Source organism: Pipistrellus hanaki, assembly GCF_964339955.1.
Source record: "Pipistrellus hanaki genome assembly, chromosome: 5".
In the NCBI taxonomy this organism is placed as follows: domain Eukaryota; kingdom Metazoa; phylum Chordata; class Mammalia; order Chiroptera; family Vespertilionidae; genus Pipistrellus; species Pipistrellus hanaki.
This window is the reverse complement of record NC_140507.1, coordinates 3634133-3652869: the sequence shown is the minus strand read 5'-3', so window position 1 is coordinate 3652869 and position 18737 is coordinate 3634133. Positions and strand designations below refer to the sequence as shown.

At 47.4% G+C, this 18737-nt stretch overlaps 1 protein-coding gene across 4 annotated transcripts in view; it reads left to right on the top strand.

Moving 5' to 3' along the window:
• CPEB4 (cytoplasmic polyadenylation element binding protein 4) overlaps positions 1–13105 on the top strand; it is a 56382-nt gene extending 43277 nt beyond the window's left edge. For 2 of the 4 annotated variants that reach the window (XM_084886163.1, XM_084886161.1), the window contains 7 exons: positions 1172–1195; positions 2799–2972; positions 4112–4201; positions 4572–4690; positions 5177–5291; positions 6390–6571; positions 8784–13105. In XM_084886163.1, coding sequence (XP_084742289.1) covers positions 1172–1195; positions 2799–2972; positions 4112–4201; positions 4572–4690; positions 5177–5291; positions 6390–6571; positions 8784–9011 — 932 coding nt within the window. In that variant the 3' untranslated portion in view covers positions 9012–13105. The remainder of the gene's footprint in view (positions 1–1171; positions 1196–2798; positions 2973–4111; positions 4202–4571; positions 4691–5176; positions 5292–6389; positions 6572–8783) is intronic. The other 2 variants (XM_084886164.1, XM_084886162.1) reach the window with 1 other exon arrangement.
• Positions 13106–18737: the final 5632 nt, after the last annotated feature.

Below are 18737 nucleotides of genomic sequence, written 5' to 3'. Positions count from 1 at the left end.
TCCCACTCTCTCTCAAAATCAATGGAAAAATATCCTCGGGGAGGATTAAAAAACAACAATTGTTCCTCCCTGGCTTGTTCCCATTGTACCTGTCACCTAACTACCATAGCAGATAGGCACCTGATATTCTCAGTGTTTACTGACGTGGCCATGGAGTCAGGGCTGGGTGTGCTTACCCACAGTGCCGAGCAATGTGAGCATTCAAGAAACATTTGTTGAATAAAACTGAGGCATTTATACAGGCTGGGCTTATAAATGCCAGTTTTTTTTTTTTTCAGAGAAGGCATTTTCTCAAAAGTTTTCTGATTTAAAGTTCATTTTGCCATTACCTGAGTATTCAGGGAAATACATATAATTATATGAATATATACATATATGGCTCTTCTTGGCTGCTGCCTGCTTGTTGATAAAATGCCAAACTTTATACTTTTAAACAATATATTTTATTGATTTTTTTTACAGGGAGGAAGGGAAAAGGATAGAGAGTTAGAAACATCGATGAGAGAGAAACATCGATCAGCTGCCTCCTGCACACCCCCGACTGGGGATGTGCCTGCAACCAAGGTACATGCCCTTGACTGGAATATAACCTGGGACCCTTAGTCCGCAGGCTGATGCTCTCTATCCACTGAGCCAAGCCAGTTAGGGCCAAACTTTGTACTTTTCAACATTTGCGGCATAGTGGAAGACTTGATTAGGGTCAAGAAACATTTGACCAAAAGGAAGTTTATAAATTGCCTAAAGATTTCATTCATTATGATATTCTTTATTAGGGATTAATTGAGAGTAGTATGCAATTGCTATTTCTCCTGTCATGGTGAAATAGCCAAGAATTAAATTTTGTGGTATTCATTAAATCGCTAGTTAGCAAGGAATTTTGAGAGAAAAGATTAATATGGCAGTTGGTTTAGATCACATGACATACTCCTTTAGTTTCATACTAGTTTGGACCTTGAGTGACAGTTACAACAAAAAGCTTCCCTTAAAACAAGTGTCCTTGAAGAACTTAATAAAATATAAGATTGATCTCTCACTATCCAGATCCTTTGTTTTTGAGACAAAATTATATATAGCCAATCTTTTTCAATTATAACGCTCGTAGATGAAATCACAGTTGATCCTTTTGACAATGTTTGAAAGGTTGTGTGTTTTTTTTCTCATTGACATGCAGCAAGGACATATGGGAGAAGGAGAGGTAACATACCGTTTCTAACTTCTGAATGTCCACTTGTCTTTGGAGAGGGTCCAGGTCTGCTCATTCTAACCTCATGGGGCAGCGGGCGGGGGAGTGAAGCCTAGGCTTGATTCATACATTATTCATTGTAGTTAACATTATAGACATTCTCATTTTTAAGGAGTCAAAATGGTAGAATTTAGATTTGAACCAAAAATAATTTCCCTATATTATATTATAAACTCAACTTATTTCTATCTAAAGATTTGTTTGTTTGTTTTTCTTTCTAAAAGGAATTTCTTAGGAGAAAAAAGATAAGACTCTTTAAAAAAGAAAAATACAGCCCAAATCATCTCAAAATACCTGAGCATATTAGAAGTTCAATTATACTTGAATACCTGGTCTACTTTTGCTTAACCAAGTCAGCAAAACGCATTCGGTTTGAAAGGATATTTGAAATATTTATATAGCTAATCTTATGCATTTGAAACATTGGGGAAAGCTCTAGAAATTTTAGAGAATTTTAGAGTCAGTTCCACTTCAAAATGTGATTTTTGAAGATGGTTCAGGAAATGGCCTCCAGTTTTTTAGTCATTTTTTAGCCTCCATTATAGAAGTCTTTGAGCTGTGACTTTACAGGATAACAATACACTGTCATTATTTGTGTTCAGCGGTGAAGGTTGGCAGGAGGAGCAGTGTGGCAGCCAAAGGCCATGGGAATGCTTTTGAGAAGGAAGAGCACTGAGAGCATTTCTGCGGGACCCTTAACGAGTTCCTTGTGCAGGACCTCACGTGACTGGCAGCCTGAGCGCTGGCCAGGGCTGGGGATTCCGCACGCCCTGGTAGCTGTTTTGCTCATGATTTCAAAGTTTGAATTTTGCTGTCAGGTCAATATGGGAAGAATACAAACACTTGCCATCCCTGGTCTTTTCTGCTTATGTATTTTAGCTGATTTAACTTTCAGCATCAAACTTAATGACTATTTTTTAGAATTAGATAGCACTGTAGCAGATTATTACTCAACTGGAAGGATGTATGTCTTTAGCAGGCCTCAAGATCTTAAATTCTCTTAGGCCAGACAGTGGAGTCCGAGAATAACATTTAATGGGTTTAGTTGTATCCCAGTAGTTAATGTAACTAAGATGAGCGCTCACCTTAAAAAGCAACACGTCCATTTTAAGGACATTCTTAGAGGAGTTGTGCAGGCCATGTTATTGTTGTTTTCTTTCAAGTTTGAGTGATGTAGCATCTGACAGGCGAATCTAACACTCAGGGCACATGTGTAGGTGGCCAGTGGCATGGGGCCCTGCCAAGGCTCTGCTGTGCGCTGCCAACTGCTTTCAGAGGAGCGCGCTCTCCTTCTGTGCTTCCGCCCGCCCCACTGGAGTTTCTGGACCCCAGAGGGATAGCTGGGCAGCCCTCTGTTTCACCTGTCCTTTCTCTCTGACTCAGTGGGGACTTGGAGGTGTTGGGAGTTCAAGAGCAGATCGCAGTGGCGCTATTGGTTGTTCAGTGGGAAAACGAAAAGCCGCAGCTTTATTGAATCAGCTGCTGGCCTTGTTGGTTGTGCGAGATCACCGGCGGCCGCGGCCATTCTGTCAGCTGTCTCCGCTCTCTGTTCCAGGTCAGTCTTCCCTGTTTCCAATGGAAGATGGATTTTTGGATGACGGCCGCGGGGATCAGCCTCTTCACAGTGGCCTGGGCTCACCTCACTGCTTCACTCACCAGAACGGAGAAAGAGTGGAGCGCTATTCTCGCAAGGTGTTTGTGGGCGGACTGCCTCCTGACATCGATGAAGGTACATTTAGAAGAAGCATCCAGAGCCCAGGGCCCGGACTGTGGCACACAGTAGGACACTCATAGATAGAGGTTACTCTTAGGATAACAACAGTCTTACCTGGCTCCAGGTATTCCGATTGGATTGCATTCTTCTCTTTTCGTATCTTCCTGTCACAGCCTGTCACATCAGTACCCAGAAGGAAGGGGGTGGGGGCAGGACTTTGGGAACCAGCAGAAGCAAAGGATGAGACTAAGGGAAAAGGAGCAGACATCACGGAAAACTCAAGGATTCTGTTGTGGGAAGACATGAGTGCCAGCTGCATTTCTGTCTGTGTGTGCTGCCTTGGCCCAATTCAGTTGTGTATTTTCCAGAAGGTGTAGGCTCTCAGTGAGGTAGCTGGTGCGGGCTGGAGTCTGTAGTGCATGCCAGAGTTGATGAGGAGAAGTAATATTGGTGGGTAACACAACACCACGTTGGCAGAGACCAACTGGACCAGGTGATCAAGCTTCACATGCCCCATTAGGACAGGGTGGGAGTCCTGTTTAGAATGCACAGCATGCGTGTGGCCGCGGGGAAACAGTGCAGACAGGTGAGCATCGCACAGTAACTGGCCTGCATGCTTTAGAACTGTCAAGCCCGTACAAGACAAGAAGGAATGAGGATCTGTTCCAAATGGAAGGAGATGATGCCTAAGGGACATAATGTACAAATACAGCACGTACTCTGGATCAGAAAGGAAAAGAGGGATGCTCTTGGGATAAAGTCTGTGATGTGGGCATTCTGTCAGTGCCCACTTCCTGATCAGGAGTGCTGTGGCAGGACCTAAGGAAGTGACCTTGTTAAGCCCGTCACAACAGATGCATTATGGGTTATAGGGCATCATGCCAGAAAACGACGACGGGTGGTAGGTAAGCGGGTAAATAGCTTGGCTCGTGTAGAGGCACAGGTAGGAGGAAGGGAAGAGGCCACTGTGCACAATATGAGCAGCTGGGGAGTCTGGATGAAGGGATGCAGGGTTGTTTTTTGTTTGTTTGTTTGTTTGGGGGGGGGTTGTACTGCTCTGTAAATAGGAGATTTGAAACTGTTTTTTCTAAACTAATTCCCAAAAATGATCACAAAAATATTGAAATCTACTGTTTTGCTTTGTTGCTTATTAGATGAGATCACAGCTAGCTTCCGTCGCTTTGGCCCTTTAATCGTGGATTGGCCCCATAAGGCAGAGAGCAAATCCTATTTTCCTCCGAAAGGTAATTCTCAGTATTCAGCATGCACGTACATTTATCCTTTTATTGTTCAATGTTTAGCATCTTCATAAATGTTTACCTTCAGGGTAAAGTCTCCCATTGTTAAGCTCCTATTTTCCCAAATGCATCTTTAAAATTTCTACCTAATATGTACTTTCCATTCAAATTTAATTTTACTCTAAAAGATGTTTCAAGATATCAAACTGAACTTAAATGTTGATATTATCAGACTTTAGGTAAGGATATTGTTTTAATTAAAAAGAAATTGAACTCCTTTTCCCTTCATTAGTTTTAGTTTATATTTCCTTTCTCTTGAAGAATTGGGGAGAAAAGTTAGGAGAATGTCTAAGTCTTTTCCCCCCCTTTGCACCAGGCTATGCATTCCTGCTGTTTCAAGATGAGAGCTCCGTCCAGGCTCTCATCGATGCGTGTATTGAAGAGGACGGGAAGCTCTACCTGTGCGTGTCCAGCCCCACCATCAAAGACAAGCCAGTAAGTGCGGCCGGCGTGGGATAGCTCTGGGTGTGCCTCCCTCTGCTCTGTTTGAAACCCCACATTTGTAAGTAGACTGGGGATAGAGTGTGTTACTGTTGTTAAGCTCCCAACATTGACATTCTGTCTGCGTGTGCGTATTATCTGGCCATTGAACTTTTGAGTAATTAAAATATTGGTAAATCTTTCCTATTAAAAGACTTCACTTGATAATGCATTTGATAAAGTAGCCGAGTCTCCTCTGAATAATAGATTTAGCTTCTAACAGGCAATGAAATGTTCACCCTTGTTCAGGTCACTCTTAAAAGTGAAATGAAGCGTTAGGATACACTATTTTTTTAATCTTTTCTAGTTTTACAGCTTTATTGCTTTTAATTATGTGAATTCTTGTTTTAAAAATATAAAGTACTCTACAACCATTTTAAACATTTCCCCCCACGAATTGTCTGTACCGAGAAAGAGACATGTGGGTTTGCACCCCCCCAGGTGCAGATCCGGCCTTGGAACCTCAGTGACAGTGACTTCGTGATGGATGGTTCGCAGCCTCTGGACCCACGGAAAACTATATTCGTCGGTGGTGTTCCTCGGCCGTTGCGGGCAGGTATGATAAACAGAAAGTCCTTCCTCACCCATTAGCACAGACTTTTATAAAGCTTTCTCAGGATAAATTCTCCCACATGCATTTGCATTAATGTCCAAGAGGGAGAGTTCTGGAATCAAAATTCATGTGCTCTGCTCTCAGTTCATAGTTGAGTGACCTTGGACAGTGGCTTAATTTCTCTATTTCTCAATGCCCTCATCTGTCAGATGGAGCAGTAGGTGTATGTGCTTTACAGAGCGCTGTTTTGAGACTTAAGTGAGATAGCCAATGCAGGATGCTTAGTGCAGTTTCTTACAATGTCATCATCATCGGAAAATAACGCCTTCAAGAGCAGATGCTGGATTGCGATGGTTCGTGTTTGGTTCCCATGTCCCCGTTTGCTTATCAGCTGCTGCTGGGCTCTGAAATGTAATACAGTTCTCGGCAGTGTATCGTGTTTTTAGCATAGTACTAACAGGAGAAACTTCATCCCCGTCAACGCATTTGAGGTTGGGTAGTATAAGCGCGATAAAGATCAGAAAATGAACAAGAATGCATTTTCAGAACTGTAGCATATAATGGAGAAAGTGATACATTCGTTATTTCAAGTTTTTAATAAGAGAAATTGGCAAACAGCTAGCCTGTGGGGAAAGGTCACAAGATTTTGATGGAAAAAGCCAGAAGGGCCTCTAAATAAAGAACTTACCAAATCAGTTTTCTAGTGTTGAAATGATTATTTACACTAAGCCAGACCTTGTTAACCGGTAACTATATGGCAGCAACGTGATATAGACCAGGGTGCCAAGCCCAGCAGTGTCCCTCAACCTCCTGTGACCTTGGACTGGTGGATCACCTTCTCCGTGCCTCAGTTTCCTTAAGAAGTTCCTGCCTGCTTCATAGGGTTGCTGTGGAGATTAAAAGAGAACATAAGTAAAGTACCTAGCAGAGCCCTGGCCCTTAGTTAAAAGATAAATGGACTAAGTTATGATAATGCTTGATGTGAATAATTATTATAATGACATGAGCTCAGAATGCAGATGAGCTGCTCTTGATGAAACCTTTGTTGAGCCAGCTGCGTTTGCCTGACTTCAGACCCCTCTCTGCGTCTTCCTCACTCAGTGGAGCTCGCCATGATCATGGACCGGCTGTACGGGGGCGTGTGCTACGCGGGGATCGATACGGACCCTGAGCTCAAGTACCCGAAGGGCGCCGGGCGGGTGGCCTTCTCCAATCAGCAGAGCTACATAGCTGCCATCAGCGCCCGCTTTGTGCAGCTGCAGCACGGGGAGATAGACAAACGGGTAAGTCCCAGACTACATGCCGAAAGTTCCAGAAGCAGCCTTCTACATGTGTCACTACCAAGATTGACAGGGGAATTTTATGTGACCATAAACTGGCAGCTGACAGTTATGTCTGTAGGACCTCTAGGTGTATGTTCTGTAACACATGTAGGAATTTCCTAGGAATTGCTCTGTATCCTTGTTTGAGTCGCCTACCCAGAACCCTGTGTCAGTTTACTTGTCAATTCAATTTTTCCTAAGCTGTCACATACATCCATCCATTCATTTCTTCAGTCAGTCAGTCAGTCAGTCAATCAATATTTACCAAATCCTTCACACTGTGTTTTAGCAAGTATACGGACATGAATGTCCTTGAGGTCTCTGACATGTTTTGTTTCATCCTGGACGTCGTGAAGACCTCAGTGAGCCCTGTTTTCCAGTGCGCTGTGTGACAAATGGTTAAGTTTACTTCTAGGTCTGCATGCGTTAGAGATGTTCCATTATGACAGATTAAGCAGAAGAAGGCACAGCCTTCTCCTCTGTGGCCTGTCCTGCCTGGAGCGAGGCAGGAGCGGTCAGCATTGTGCTCAGCACCTCACCTTCCTCTCTGCGGGGCTTCTCTTCTGAACCGAAGGGCTGGAGAGAACCACAGAGACAGCTCTTCCCTCTGCTGCTTCATGGATTTGAAACGTTCCATTACGCATCTCACTTCCTTGACTCACAGATTCATTTCTTATCTCCGTATTCCATGCGTTCTACAAATGGAGTCGTGCCAAGGACCAGATGTCCCTGTCCTCGGAGGTCATGGTCTGGGAGATAGGGTGGCCTGTGCCGACGGCAGTGGGCACGCAGTCTGTCCCAGTTTGAGCTGAGATAAGGGTGTGCACAGAGGTGAGGCGGCCGCACCGGGAGCCGTGCTGAGTTCAGCTGCCGTTCTCATAGTCAGACCCTGAGGATGAGGAGGAGACAAAGAGCTGATTTGCATTCATAAGGGCTCCTTGTTCCGGGGCAGACGGACCTTCCGAGGCCTGGCTGCGATGCCCAGCACTCTCGAGTCGGCGTGTGGAATCCACCAGGCAGGCTAGTGGTTTGCACAAACTGCTCGTGCCTCATGTCGTGTGTATTCTGTGTCAGAGGCAGTGCTGGCTGAGGGTCATAGTGCCGTCATGTGAGCCGCTTGCAGAGAAGGTGCAGAGTCTGAGTGAGATGGAGGGAGGTGCAGTGTTAGCCACAGTGGACACGGACACGGCTCCTGCGTTTGATTCGCACTGAGCACGTCTGAGTAGACGGTCTCTGGCTCCGCTGCCTCGTTCCAACACAGGCGTCAGACCGTGAGGTCACTCATTAGAAACAGACTTAATTTCCACTCCTCTGACCCAGTGCTCCCAGCGGAGCTCTCGCCCTCTGGAGAGTTCTGGAGCGGCCTCCCAGTGCCTGCCCGGTCTCCCCTGTCACCTTCTCCTGTTGGTCCGGCGCCGCTTTGTCAGAACTGGATGGCGCCGGTGTTAAGGGCAATCTGGTATAAAGCGGTTTCAGCCACGAGACCAAGACTAAAAACAACCACGCCATTCCCCCTGGCGAGTTAGTAGTCCGGTTATTTTTAATTCCGGAGGGCTCCGATGACGGGCGGCCTGCTGGACGCCGGAGCAGGCCCAGGTCCTACACGCACCTTTGGCTTCTGGCCTCAAGTAACCTTCCTGCCGACTGGCGGACGCCGGGCCTGTGAGCGAGGGAGCTGCGTGCGGGTTCCCGGAGTAGCAGCTTCGCAATTCTCATCAAGATGTGTGCGCCGGGAACGGAAGCCACAGCCAGGCCTGGGGGCCGCTCAGAGGCCACCACGGAAGTCAGGGTGTGACTAGTGAAGGGCTGTTTTGTGGAGCGGGAAGCTCTTAGTTGGGTTTGTTTAAAGTATAATTCCACATATAACGTCCACTCATTAAAATGCTGTGTGTGTCTGTGAGAATTCTCCCGGGGGTTCATTTCATAATGCTCGGCTGCCTTCGCTTGATGTCCGTGGCATTCCTTTTGCCTTTGAAAGGTGTTGATTTCATATGAAAAATGTAAAATGCTGACTGTAAAAACCTGACGGGCTCTTAAAAGATGGACTCTCTGAATTTCGATGAGAGAATCCGGGCCCCTGGGCGCAGAGCGGCTCAGAGGCGATGGGAGGGCGGGCAGGTGCGGAGGAGAGGCTGGCGCCGCCGCGGAAACGTAACGCCCCCTCTGGTTGCAGGTGGAAGTGAAGCCATACGTCCTGGATGACCAGCTGTGTGACGAGTGCCAGGGGGCCCGCTGCGGGGGCAAGTTCGCCCCGTTCTTCTGCGCCAACGTCACCTGTCTGCAGTACTACTGTGAATACTGCTGGGCCGCCATCCACTCCCGCGCCGGCAGGGAGTTCCACAAGCCGCTGGTGAAGGAGGGCGGGGACCGGCCCCGGCACATCTCATTCCGCTGGAACTAGACCCGCAGGCTGGCACAGCGCCCTCTCCCGTCCTCCGCCCTCCGCCCTCCTCCGCCTCCTCAGCCGGCATGCCCTCTGTAGCAGTCTAACTAACAATAGCATAATGAAGCAGTGGCCTATCGTAGAGGTGTGCTGTAGATTCTTGTGTCACTGGAAACGATACGTGTGCATCCTTTCTCCTCTCGCCATCCTGCCGCTGGAGGTTGTATTCTCTTGCTGGAGAGCAAGCGGATCCCTCCTTCCCGCAGCATGTTCTCAGAGGAGAGAGAGAGAGAGAGTGAGAGAGAGAGAAATGAAATGATAGAGTATTTTGGGCTTTTACTTAAATTATTGTTAATAATATAACAGATAAGAATACCTTTATTAAAATAACCATGCAACAATAACACTATTAGCCTATCCTGACACAGTTTGTCTCCCGGGAAACGCTTCTGCCTTTTTCTTTCTTTCCTTTCGTCTCGCTGCCTCTCGCTGTTTCCATCCCCTTTCTCTTCTCTCACAGGCAGGGGAGGAAGTTAACACTCACTAACAGGAAATAGCATGCTAAAGCGAACGCAGATGCATGAGCAAGACTGAAGCAGCCTCTCTCTCATTGCCAGGGGTCAGAGGCCGACTAGAGTTTCATTCTGCCTCGGGGTCACTTCCACATCCGAAGCAGTCAAGTAGGCAGAACTGGGCTTCTTTTCTTTTCAACGATTGTGAACGTGTAGAATGTAAAAATTGGGGAAATTGACTACTGCGGGGAGTGCACTTATTTATTCTTAAACTTATCTGGTCACAGCCCTGGGGAGCCTACCAAAGCTAGCGCTAAGGACAACTGGTGGGAAAGTAGCATTTCTTCTCCCGAAGGATAAGTCTCTGCATTTTATTTTCCATGTTCCATCTGAACTCCATCCTAATGTGCGCACACTCATCGGGTGTCAGCCTTTGCTCTCCATTTTGACATTACCTCAAGGATGTCCTTTTGATTTTGTGTTCAAATACACTAGTAGCCAAAACTGGAAGACAAAATCGATACACTAATTGGCTGCTGATTGGCTTACTTTTCAATTTAAAGTTACTCTGGGTATCCTGTAATTTAGTTGTAACATAGAAAATGAAAAAAAAAAAAAGTTAAAAAAAAAAAAAAGTTGAGTAGTTGCAAAGTGTTCTGCACTGTTGAACTAAGTAACTGTGTAAATCTGCAAAGGTCCGTATGTTTATCTTCCTCTTCCTATAAAATAAAATACCGTTACAGTTTCAGAACTGAGCATGGGACATAGTCAGTGTTTGAAGTGCCAACTTCGTCGAGTAATGCATGCTTTATTATAAATAAGATCCTAGCTCGGAAAGGCATTCTTACGTGTGGACAGTATGCTTCAGGGGGGATTTAACGTAGTCTCTTGAAGCCCTGCTCTCGGAAGCAACTTTGATTTTAATTGACTTGATCTTATGAAATGCCCTAGCCACCATTAAAAGATTATCATCCGTGTGCAAACGTTTTAAAAAACAAAACATAATGGCAATCTTGCTAGTTGTGCTACCTAACAGTACCATCTCGGATCCTTCAAAACCAAAGACTTGCCCCACACTAGGGTGGAACCACCTGGCTGATGCCCCCTACCGATTGTCTCTAGGAAAAGCAGCCCTTCGCTTTCACACAGGCTCCACAGGTCAGAATGGAGGCATTTGCTGTCCGGTAGTCCAACACGGAGCGGGCGCTGCTCTCCGGGCCCCTGCGGGGGCTGGAGGCAGCCCCGTGGGCGGAGGGTGCTCTCGTGCAGCTGGTCAGGGACTTTCTTTTCTCCTGAACTACATAATCCTGAGCGGAACGTTCATTTGCCTCTTTTTCTTCTTTTCCACGCTCGTAGGCGTCTTGGGGTGTGCTATTGTGCTGTTCCTACTCAGTCAACAGGTGTGATGAGTTAACAAGAAATAACACTGTTTGAGAACTAGCTTTGAATAATAATTTTTTCCCTTTGTACATGACCTGCTGAATTTCGGTACAGTGTTTTTGTAGCTAACTTATTTTGTCATGCACATAATGTATATTTGTTATGCACTACTTTTGTATATCTTGTTTTTCCAACAGTGAACATTTTTAGGCACACTTTTCACTGACGGGATATCTCTTTATGCAATACCTCAATTTTTCATATTGCAAAGAGTAGCTTTTTGTACTTTTATTACTGAGAGATCTTCATATACTTCATTTTTTAATATAAATAATTTTAATAAATTTTATTTTCTTATATTCTGCTTTTTATACATTTCAGTGCTCTGCATACATTTTGAATTATGGATGTTGTGCACTGGCAATGCTATTTTAGAGTCTGCAGAAAAGAGAAAGCATGTTGCTTAAACATCCTTCCCAGCACCAGCTGTTGGTGGACCTAGAATTTAAGAGATAGTCTATGTGAAGTCACAAATTAATGAAGAAAATCCGCATGAAAATGACAGATAACACTGTAGTTCCTAAAAAAGAAAAAAATTAAATGCATAAGCATAGGGTAGAAATTTAAAATGACAAAATTGTCTACAGCTTCTTACTAAGTTTTTAAAATTATTCATAACGCAGACATTTTTTTGGTGACCGTTTAGCCATTTTTAATATTAATAAATTGATGTTAAGTGTTTGATTCAGAGATGTCTGCTCTTTTAAATCATATATAAAGGAAAAAAACCAGCCTGCCGTGGGACAGGTGTGTAATGTTAGTATGCATGACTAAGGTAAGAAATCGCTATTCTACTACTATTTACTTGTGATTGTGTGACAAGTGTGTTTACAGATTATTTGGTTACACTTCAATTTACAGGGCATAAACAATTATTATCTATTACTCTGGACTTTATCGATTACATGTCCTTCAGATTACATGGGATTGTAGTTGGGAGTTACCATGTAACTCAAAACATAATTAACATGTAATTAGTTTACAGATTTTAGGGTTATCACTTCAATTTACCAAGCATGTAGTTCTAGCGCACTAGCATGGCACCAGCCATGTACTTACAATGTAGTTACAGAGTAATTACATGGTTATTTTTGCAATGTAAAATAAAGTGTTTCTGATTATTTTCTATGTAAAGGAGCCTCACCCGCCCCCTCCGGTCCCCACGCTTTGGTATGATATATTACTTCTCCATACACAGACCTCTGCAGAATGCAAAGAAAACTTGCAGTGAGTCAATTTAGCATTTGATGAGAGTGCTGTTGGAAAGACTTGATAACTCACCCCTTTTGTTTTGAAGAGTTGAATCTTCTGTTAAAAGGTGATTTGAAACTTGAATGTGATGAATTGTGGCAAGTTAACTTCAAGTTATGTGCAATACTTACTTCAAACTTTTGAGAGATCTTTGCAGTGTGATTCTTTGTTTTTAATTGCAGACATTTAAAAATGTCATTTTCTACTGTTAAGAGTAATCCTCTTTCTTGTTGGTGTTTCTAAAGAAAAGAATCAGAAATCAATCTTTCTACTAATGTAAATTTGAGATTATTTTTAAAAATGGAATAAAAGAGGTTTTGGTCATTTGCTTTATTTTATTATCTTATTTTAAAGCTACTGTGACTGATAGCATTGTAAGAATTGGGACAATATTGTATTCAACTGTTTTATTTTTTATATTTTTAAAAATTTAAAGTATAATTAGTTTTTATAATTTTCATCAGATTTTTGTTATATTTTTTGGAAGTGAAACTTTTAGCAAGTGGGTGTCTAGTTTTTACTAATCCCTAATGTTTTTTTTCCCCCCAGTGTATTGCTCATATTATCAGAAGGAAAAGTTATTTAAGTATGTCAGTTAATTGTACTACTTGGCTGAATTTCCATATAGTTTTTACTGTGTATGGGGAGGTTGTAGTATTTATTATAGCATTTTAAATAAGGGTAATTCATTTTTTATTAAAGTCATTTTCACGTTAAGTTCCTATTTTTGTATGTTCTACTCTTAAGTTATATAACACAGTTCCTTTTTAAAAAGAGTTCATTTGTTGAAGTGCTAGTGGAAAAATTAATGTTATTAAATAGTTTGCAAATGACTATTTATACCAGTATGCATATAATTTTTAAATATTTGTAATGTGAGATGTTGAATGAATAAAACTTTTAACTCAGCTTTCTTTTAATATACTTATTTATTTTCAACCTAAGTAGGTTATGCTTCCATGGTTGGGAAGATAACGTGTTATAAATATTAAGAATATATTTATTCCTGGGCCATGACAGATGCCGGTCAGGAACGATGCCCGGTCACGTGAGCACTGCCGGTGAGCTCGCACAGCCACGTGGGCCCATGAGCGTCAGTTCCCATGCTGCCCCGCACAGGTCTTCTCGTCAGGAGTCTGGAGTATGTTTTGAGGCCTCAGCCCAGGATCTGCTTCAGGCCAGCTGTCCAGTAAAGTGAGGGAGCAGGTGCTTGAGGGAGGTCAGTGTCCGGGAGGTGGATGGAGAGTCTGGATCTCCGCCCAGCTCCCAGCGGCCCCTGGTGAACGCCTCCCTGGACTTCCAGTTCCTCCGGGTCCTCAGGTCACGGGTGTGGCCTCGGGGAGTCTCACTCTGTGCCACGGGGGTTGAAAGCCTGCCTTCGTTGTGGCTCAGTCATTGTGGGCTGCAGAGGGCTGTGCTGTGTCAGCATTTCTGTGTGGCACTGCATCTTCACACTTTCACCAGAAAGCACCGCACTGGGAAACTGGGCCCCGTTTTGCCAGATTTCACTTGGGCTCTTTTTCACCTTGGACCTCAGAGTGTTCCTGAGGCCGGAAGGAACAGCAGTTGTCCTGAGACAAACGCACTTCGAGGTCTTCTGCTTCTAAAGTGTCTTTCCCCACGTGCACCTCTGCCCGCTCCAGGCTTCCTGATGGCGGAGCCAGCAGGGCCGAGGCTCCCCAGGGGACCAGGTCGCAGCGGGCAATAGCCAAAACGTACCTGTCAGTAGCAAAGCCGAGGCTCAAGTTCAGCGGAGGCCTGATCATTTACATCCCTTCCTTCCCGCGACACTTTGCTTTTGCAAACGTGCCCCAGCACACACCCCACCCCCATCCTACCGCGCCCCATGCACTTCAAACCAGCTCTAAGAATGCAGGAAGGGACATCGGGGCCCTGCTGCGAACTCTCCAGCGGACCCAGATCAGCCTCCTCCTGGAGGACACGGTTTGTTGGGATATTTTAGGTTTGACTCTCTTTCTAGTCACACTGGTGCCATTGTTGGCCGGCTGGGAGAGAAGTGCTCAGTGTGACTCAGTGGGTAACGGGTCGGAAAAGTACAGTTTGTCTCAAGTTTAACGTGAACAGCAGCGTCCAAATTCAGGGTGTGCAACCCACCTGTGTTTTCTATGCACATAATCCTGCTCCGTGTCAACGAAACCCGTGGAGGGGGGCGGGCGGGGGCGGAGAGGGCGGATCAGTGAGAAGAATGGGTTCTATTTCGCTCAGCAGGGCTGTGCCACCGTAAAAATGTCAACGTGATCAAGCAAATGTCACCGTTTTAAGGAGGTTATTTTCAACTCTGCCACCCCCTTCCAACACCGAGAGGGAGAAGAAAGAAAAAAACATAGCCCAGAGCGACCACCTCAAACCCGCCAGAGACACGAGGCATCGAACACCCGTTCTAAAATGAGCTGCTCAGGGAGAGCGCAGCACCTGGGGGTGGAAGCACTGAGAGGTCTCAGGCAGGACCCTGGGACTGCGGCTCCTCATTGGGGTGTTGGAGACATGACTCCCCCTTGTATTTGGGGAAATGGAGCTGCTCTGTGTGTCTAGCTCGGGTGGGAGTTGGGCCTGCTGCAGGGCGGTGGGGTGGCCCATGGGTCGGGTCCTCGGCGTTCCTGATCCTGCACTGACAGGTGCTTTGGTTCTGGGAGAGGAGACATCTGGCTGATCCTGGTGCCGCAGGCACTTGCATCCATGCATTTGCACGGTTATACCCCATCAGGGCCAGCGAGGCCTCACTAACCTCGTCATAGGTCCCTGACTCTGAGCAGAACCATGTCTAAGGCCCCGCCTTTACCACGGGCTCGCTGACATGAGCACTAAGTTCCTGCGGGTCTCGTCAATGTGATAACGGAACATCGAATGAAACGATGGTGAGGACCTGCCATGCTGGACAGAGGGCAGAACCGTCGGAGGGAGCAGCCTCGGAAGGAACACACCGGGGATGGGGTGAGGACTGGAGTTCGTACAAACGTATGGTCATTATGGCAGCCACCAAATTGTCAGGAGAGTGAGATGTGCTTTGGTTCTGGAAGAGGAAACATACTGGCCTACTGACTACAGTCACATGGATGCCAAGAAAGAATGTCTGGATGGACAGGTGGCTGGGTGGATAATTGAATGAATGGAGCAGGGATGGAGGCAGGGGTAGACGGGTGGAGGCAGGGATGGATGGGAGGATAAATGGACAGGTGGAAGGTGGATGGATGGACAGGTTGGTGAATGGATGGGTGGATGGAGGCAGGAATGGATGGGGATGGGTGGGTGGGTAGGTGGGTGAATATGTGGATAGGTGGGTGGATGGAGGCAGGGATGGATGGGGGGTGGGTGAATGGATGGGTGGATAGTTAGGCAGGGATGGATGGGGATGGGTGGGTGGGTGGGTGAATATGTGGGTGGGTGGGTGGATGGAGGCAGGGATGGATGGGGGGTGGGTGAATGGATGGGTGGATAGTTAGGCAGGCAGACAGATTTAGATACATCTATACATATATTCACTGGGTTTTTCTTAGATTCAAGGAAAACCCCACCAGGGAGGAAGGGTTTTGCTTCTTTCTATAGAACCATAGCTAAACAACACGTCTGTGCAGAAATCAAGCCTCTTCTCACGCATCTCATCCTCCACGCCTCTGCACACGCCCTGCGACCTCAGAAAACCAGCCTTGCCGGGCGGAGGGCCGGAGAGCCCCTCGCTGGTGTGCCCGGTGAGCTGGGACCCGGCGCGTGGACCTTGGCGTCTGGCCCGAGGTGTCGGGGTCACTGGACCAGAGCCCTGCGGCGGACCCCTGGGCCCGGTTACTCCTGTGCTTATGTTTAAGGGAAAGGAGAAGGCACGGGAGCCCCGGACTGCGACTCTGGCCGCTGCCGCAGCACAGCAGCTGCTCCCCACAGACGCTGGGGAGCCGGAGCCGGAGAACCAGCGTGGGTGTTGGAGCAGAGAGTTGCAGCAGCGCGCCCTTCCCAGGGAGACACGGAGGCCACAGCCCAACCGAATCACCGGCAACTTGTTCTCTGCCACAGAGGAATCCAGATCTGACAGAGACCACGCACGAAATCCCAAAACTGGAGGGGACACGAATGGGATTCAGATTTAGTCACCTCTAGGGGAGGGAGATGGGCAGGGAAGGACGGGGTTCAGGGGGAGAGAGGGAAGTAGAATTCAATTATCAAATGCAATTTTGTCTCCAGAAGCCTCCCTGTACACACACACACACACACGACCCCATAACCAGGACACAGCCTTTGACACGTCACCTCACAAGCTTTGCAGTGACCCAGCAGTCCCCATAAGGGAGGAAACATGGGCTCTTTCTTGGCTTTGCTGATACTTGGTCTATATTCTAACTGCTCCCTTTCGCTTACACAGTCACCTACGGTGGGTGGCGCCTCTAAGCTGATGGCCGTCAGCGCCATGTCTAGCCCAGCGCAAGTCCTCAGTGCCTGTCAGCTCTTACTGGGAGCTCCGTGGCTACTGTGCGGTTGCTATAGTTACTGTCTGTGCTCTCACAAACATGGGTCCCTGTGCGTGGCTGGGGGCAGGAGTGGGCAGCAGGGTCCCCGAGCTGGAGGTGGGAGACAGGAGCCCTCTGTGCTGCTCTCTCACGTGGCATTTTCCTCCGCTGATGCTCGCCATGCCCACCCGATCCCGCCTGCATGCGTTACCATAGTGACCGAGAAAGCCAGGAGGCTCAGCCCAGTGCCCGCTGTTCTGTTCTCGCCATCTTTCTCTCCGTCTTAGGAGCAGCGAGTCTCCATGGTGCCTGCTACCCAAGTGGGCACCACCTCCCGGGGACTGGTTTTTGGGAGGCTTTTGGAAGAGAATCTTTCTTCTTAGGAAAGAAGCAAGAACTGAGGGATGGAAGTTGGACATTAGGCCTCGGCTGACAGCTCAATTATGCTGCCTTCCAGGAAGTACACCATTCATTGTCACCCTTTGCCCTTATAAGCAGTGAACGTCTGCAGAGGCGGAGCAGGGCACGGTGGGCCTGGATAGCAGAAGTGGGTGCTTGTAGTTGAGCAGAGTTGGGCTCGTACCCCAAACCAACCACAGGGGTCACTGGGGTTAGGGACTTGGCTCTGGGGTAAGACGCCCAGGTGTCTGGCCCTGAGCCACCCCTGGCCCCGGGACTTGGACCATGCTAGGTGACCTCTGAGCCTCAGCTGTCTCTTCAGCCGGAAGGGGCGGGCAGTAATCTCTCCGCCCTCGGGCTGAGGGAAGGGTCGAGTGAGGCTAAAAACACTGAAACAACCACCCTCAGAGACGCCCATGCTCTTTGCCACGACGGCCCCAGATCTGGCCATCGGGGCGATGGCTTCAGGAGGCGCAGGTGGCGGGCACAGGTGGCGGGCACAGCAGGGACCCGGGGCGGGTCAGAGATGAGCCCAGAGAGGCCCAGAGACCAGGGTAGAGACTGTGGGTCTTTTTAAAAGTAAGATGGAGCTGAAACTGGTTTAGCTCAATGGATAGAGCGTCGGCTTGGGGACTGAGAGGTCCCGGGTTCAATTCCGGTCAAGGGCATGTACCTTGGTTGCGGGCATATCCCCGGTAGGGGATGTGCAAGAGGCAGCTGATCGATGACTCTCTCTCATCGATGTTTCTAGCTCTCTATCTCTCTCCCTTCCTCTCTGTACAAAATCAATAAAAATATATTTTAAAAATGTTTAACAATAAATGAATAAATAAAAGTAAGATGGAGAGCACTGAAGAGGAGCTGCGGGGAGGGGCGTGAGTTGGTTTGGGGTTACTGTGGACACTGGAGACCAGCTCTTGGGGGCACGTGAGTGGGGCAGGAGGGCCACTGAGAGACAATGGCGATGGCGATGGTCTGGAGGACGGTGATGCCGGTGGAGGACGGTGATGCCGGTGGCTTGGGGCGGGATGCTGGCAGTGGAATAAGAGAGATGGGCGGTTAGGGCTACACGTTGGAGGGAACGGTGGAGGGGGGCGGAGGCGGTGAGGAAGATGCAGGGAAGGGGACGGGTTTGGGCAAACCCCACATGCTCTACTATTTTGGGAGGAAACCCAAGGTGCCACCCAGGACCGGCCCCACTTCTCGGCCTGCAGCAAAGCAAGGCCTCGGGCAACCACGGGAGACGGGCCGCTCCACCGCAGACAGCGGGCGGCCGAGGGCCAGAGGGCGACAGAGGCAGCCCGTGGCCCGGCCCCTTCCTGCGCCCTGAGGCCGCGTGGAAGTTCTTTGCTTCTCTGAAAGGGCGTGAGAGATCACGCTTTAAATATATATATATATATATATATATATATATATATATATATATATATATATATATATTATTGCTCTTTTTCAGAGAGGAAGGGAGAGGGATGGAGAGCTAGAAACATCCATGAGAGAGAATCATCGATCAGCTGCCTCCTGCACACCTCCTACTGGGGATGTGCCCGCAACCAAGGTACATACATGCCCTTGACCGGAATCGAACCTGGGACCTTTCAGTCCGCAGGCCGACGCTCTATCCACCGAGCCACACCGGTTTCGGCTGAGAGATCCCGCTCTAACAAGGAACGCGTGGTGGGTACTCA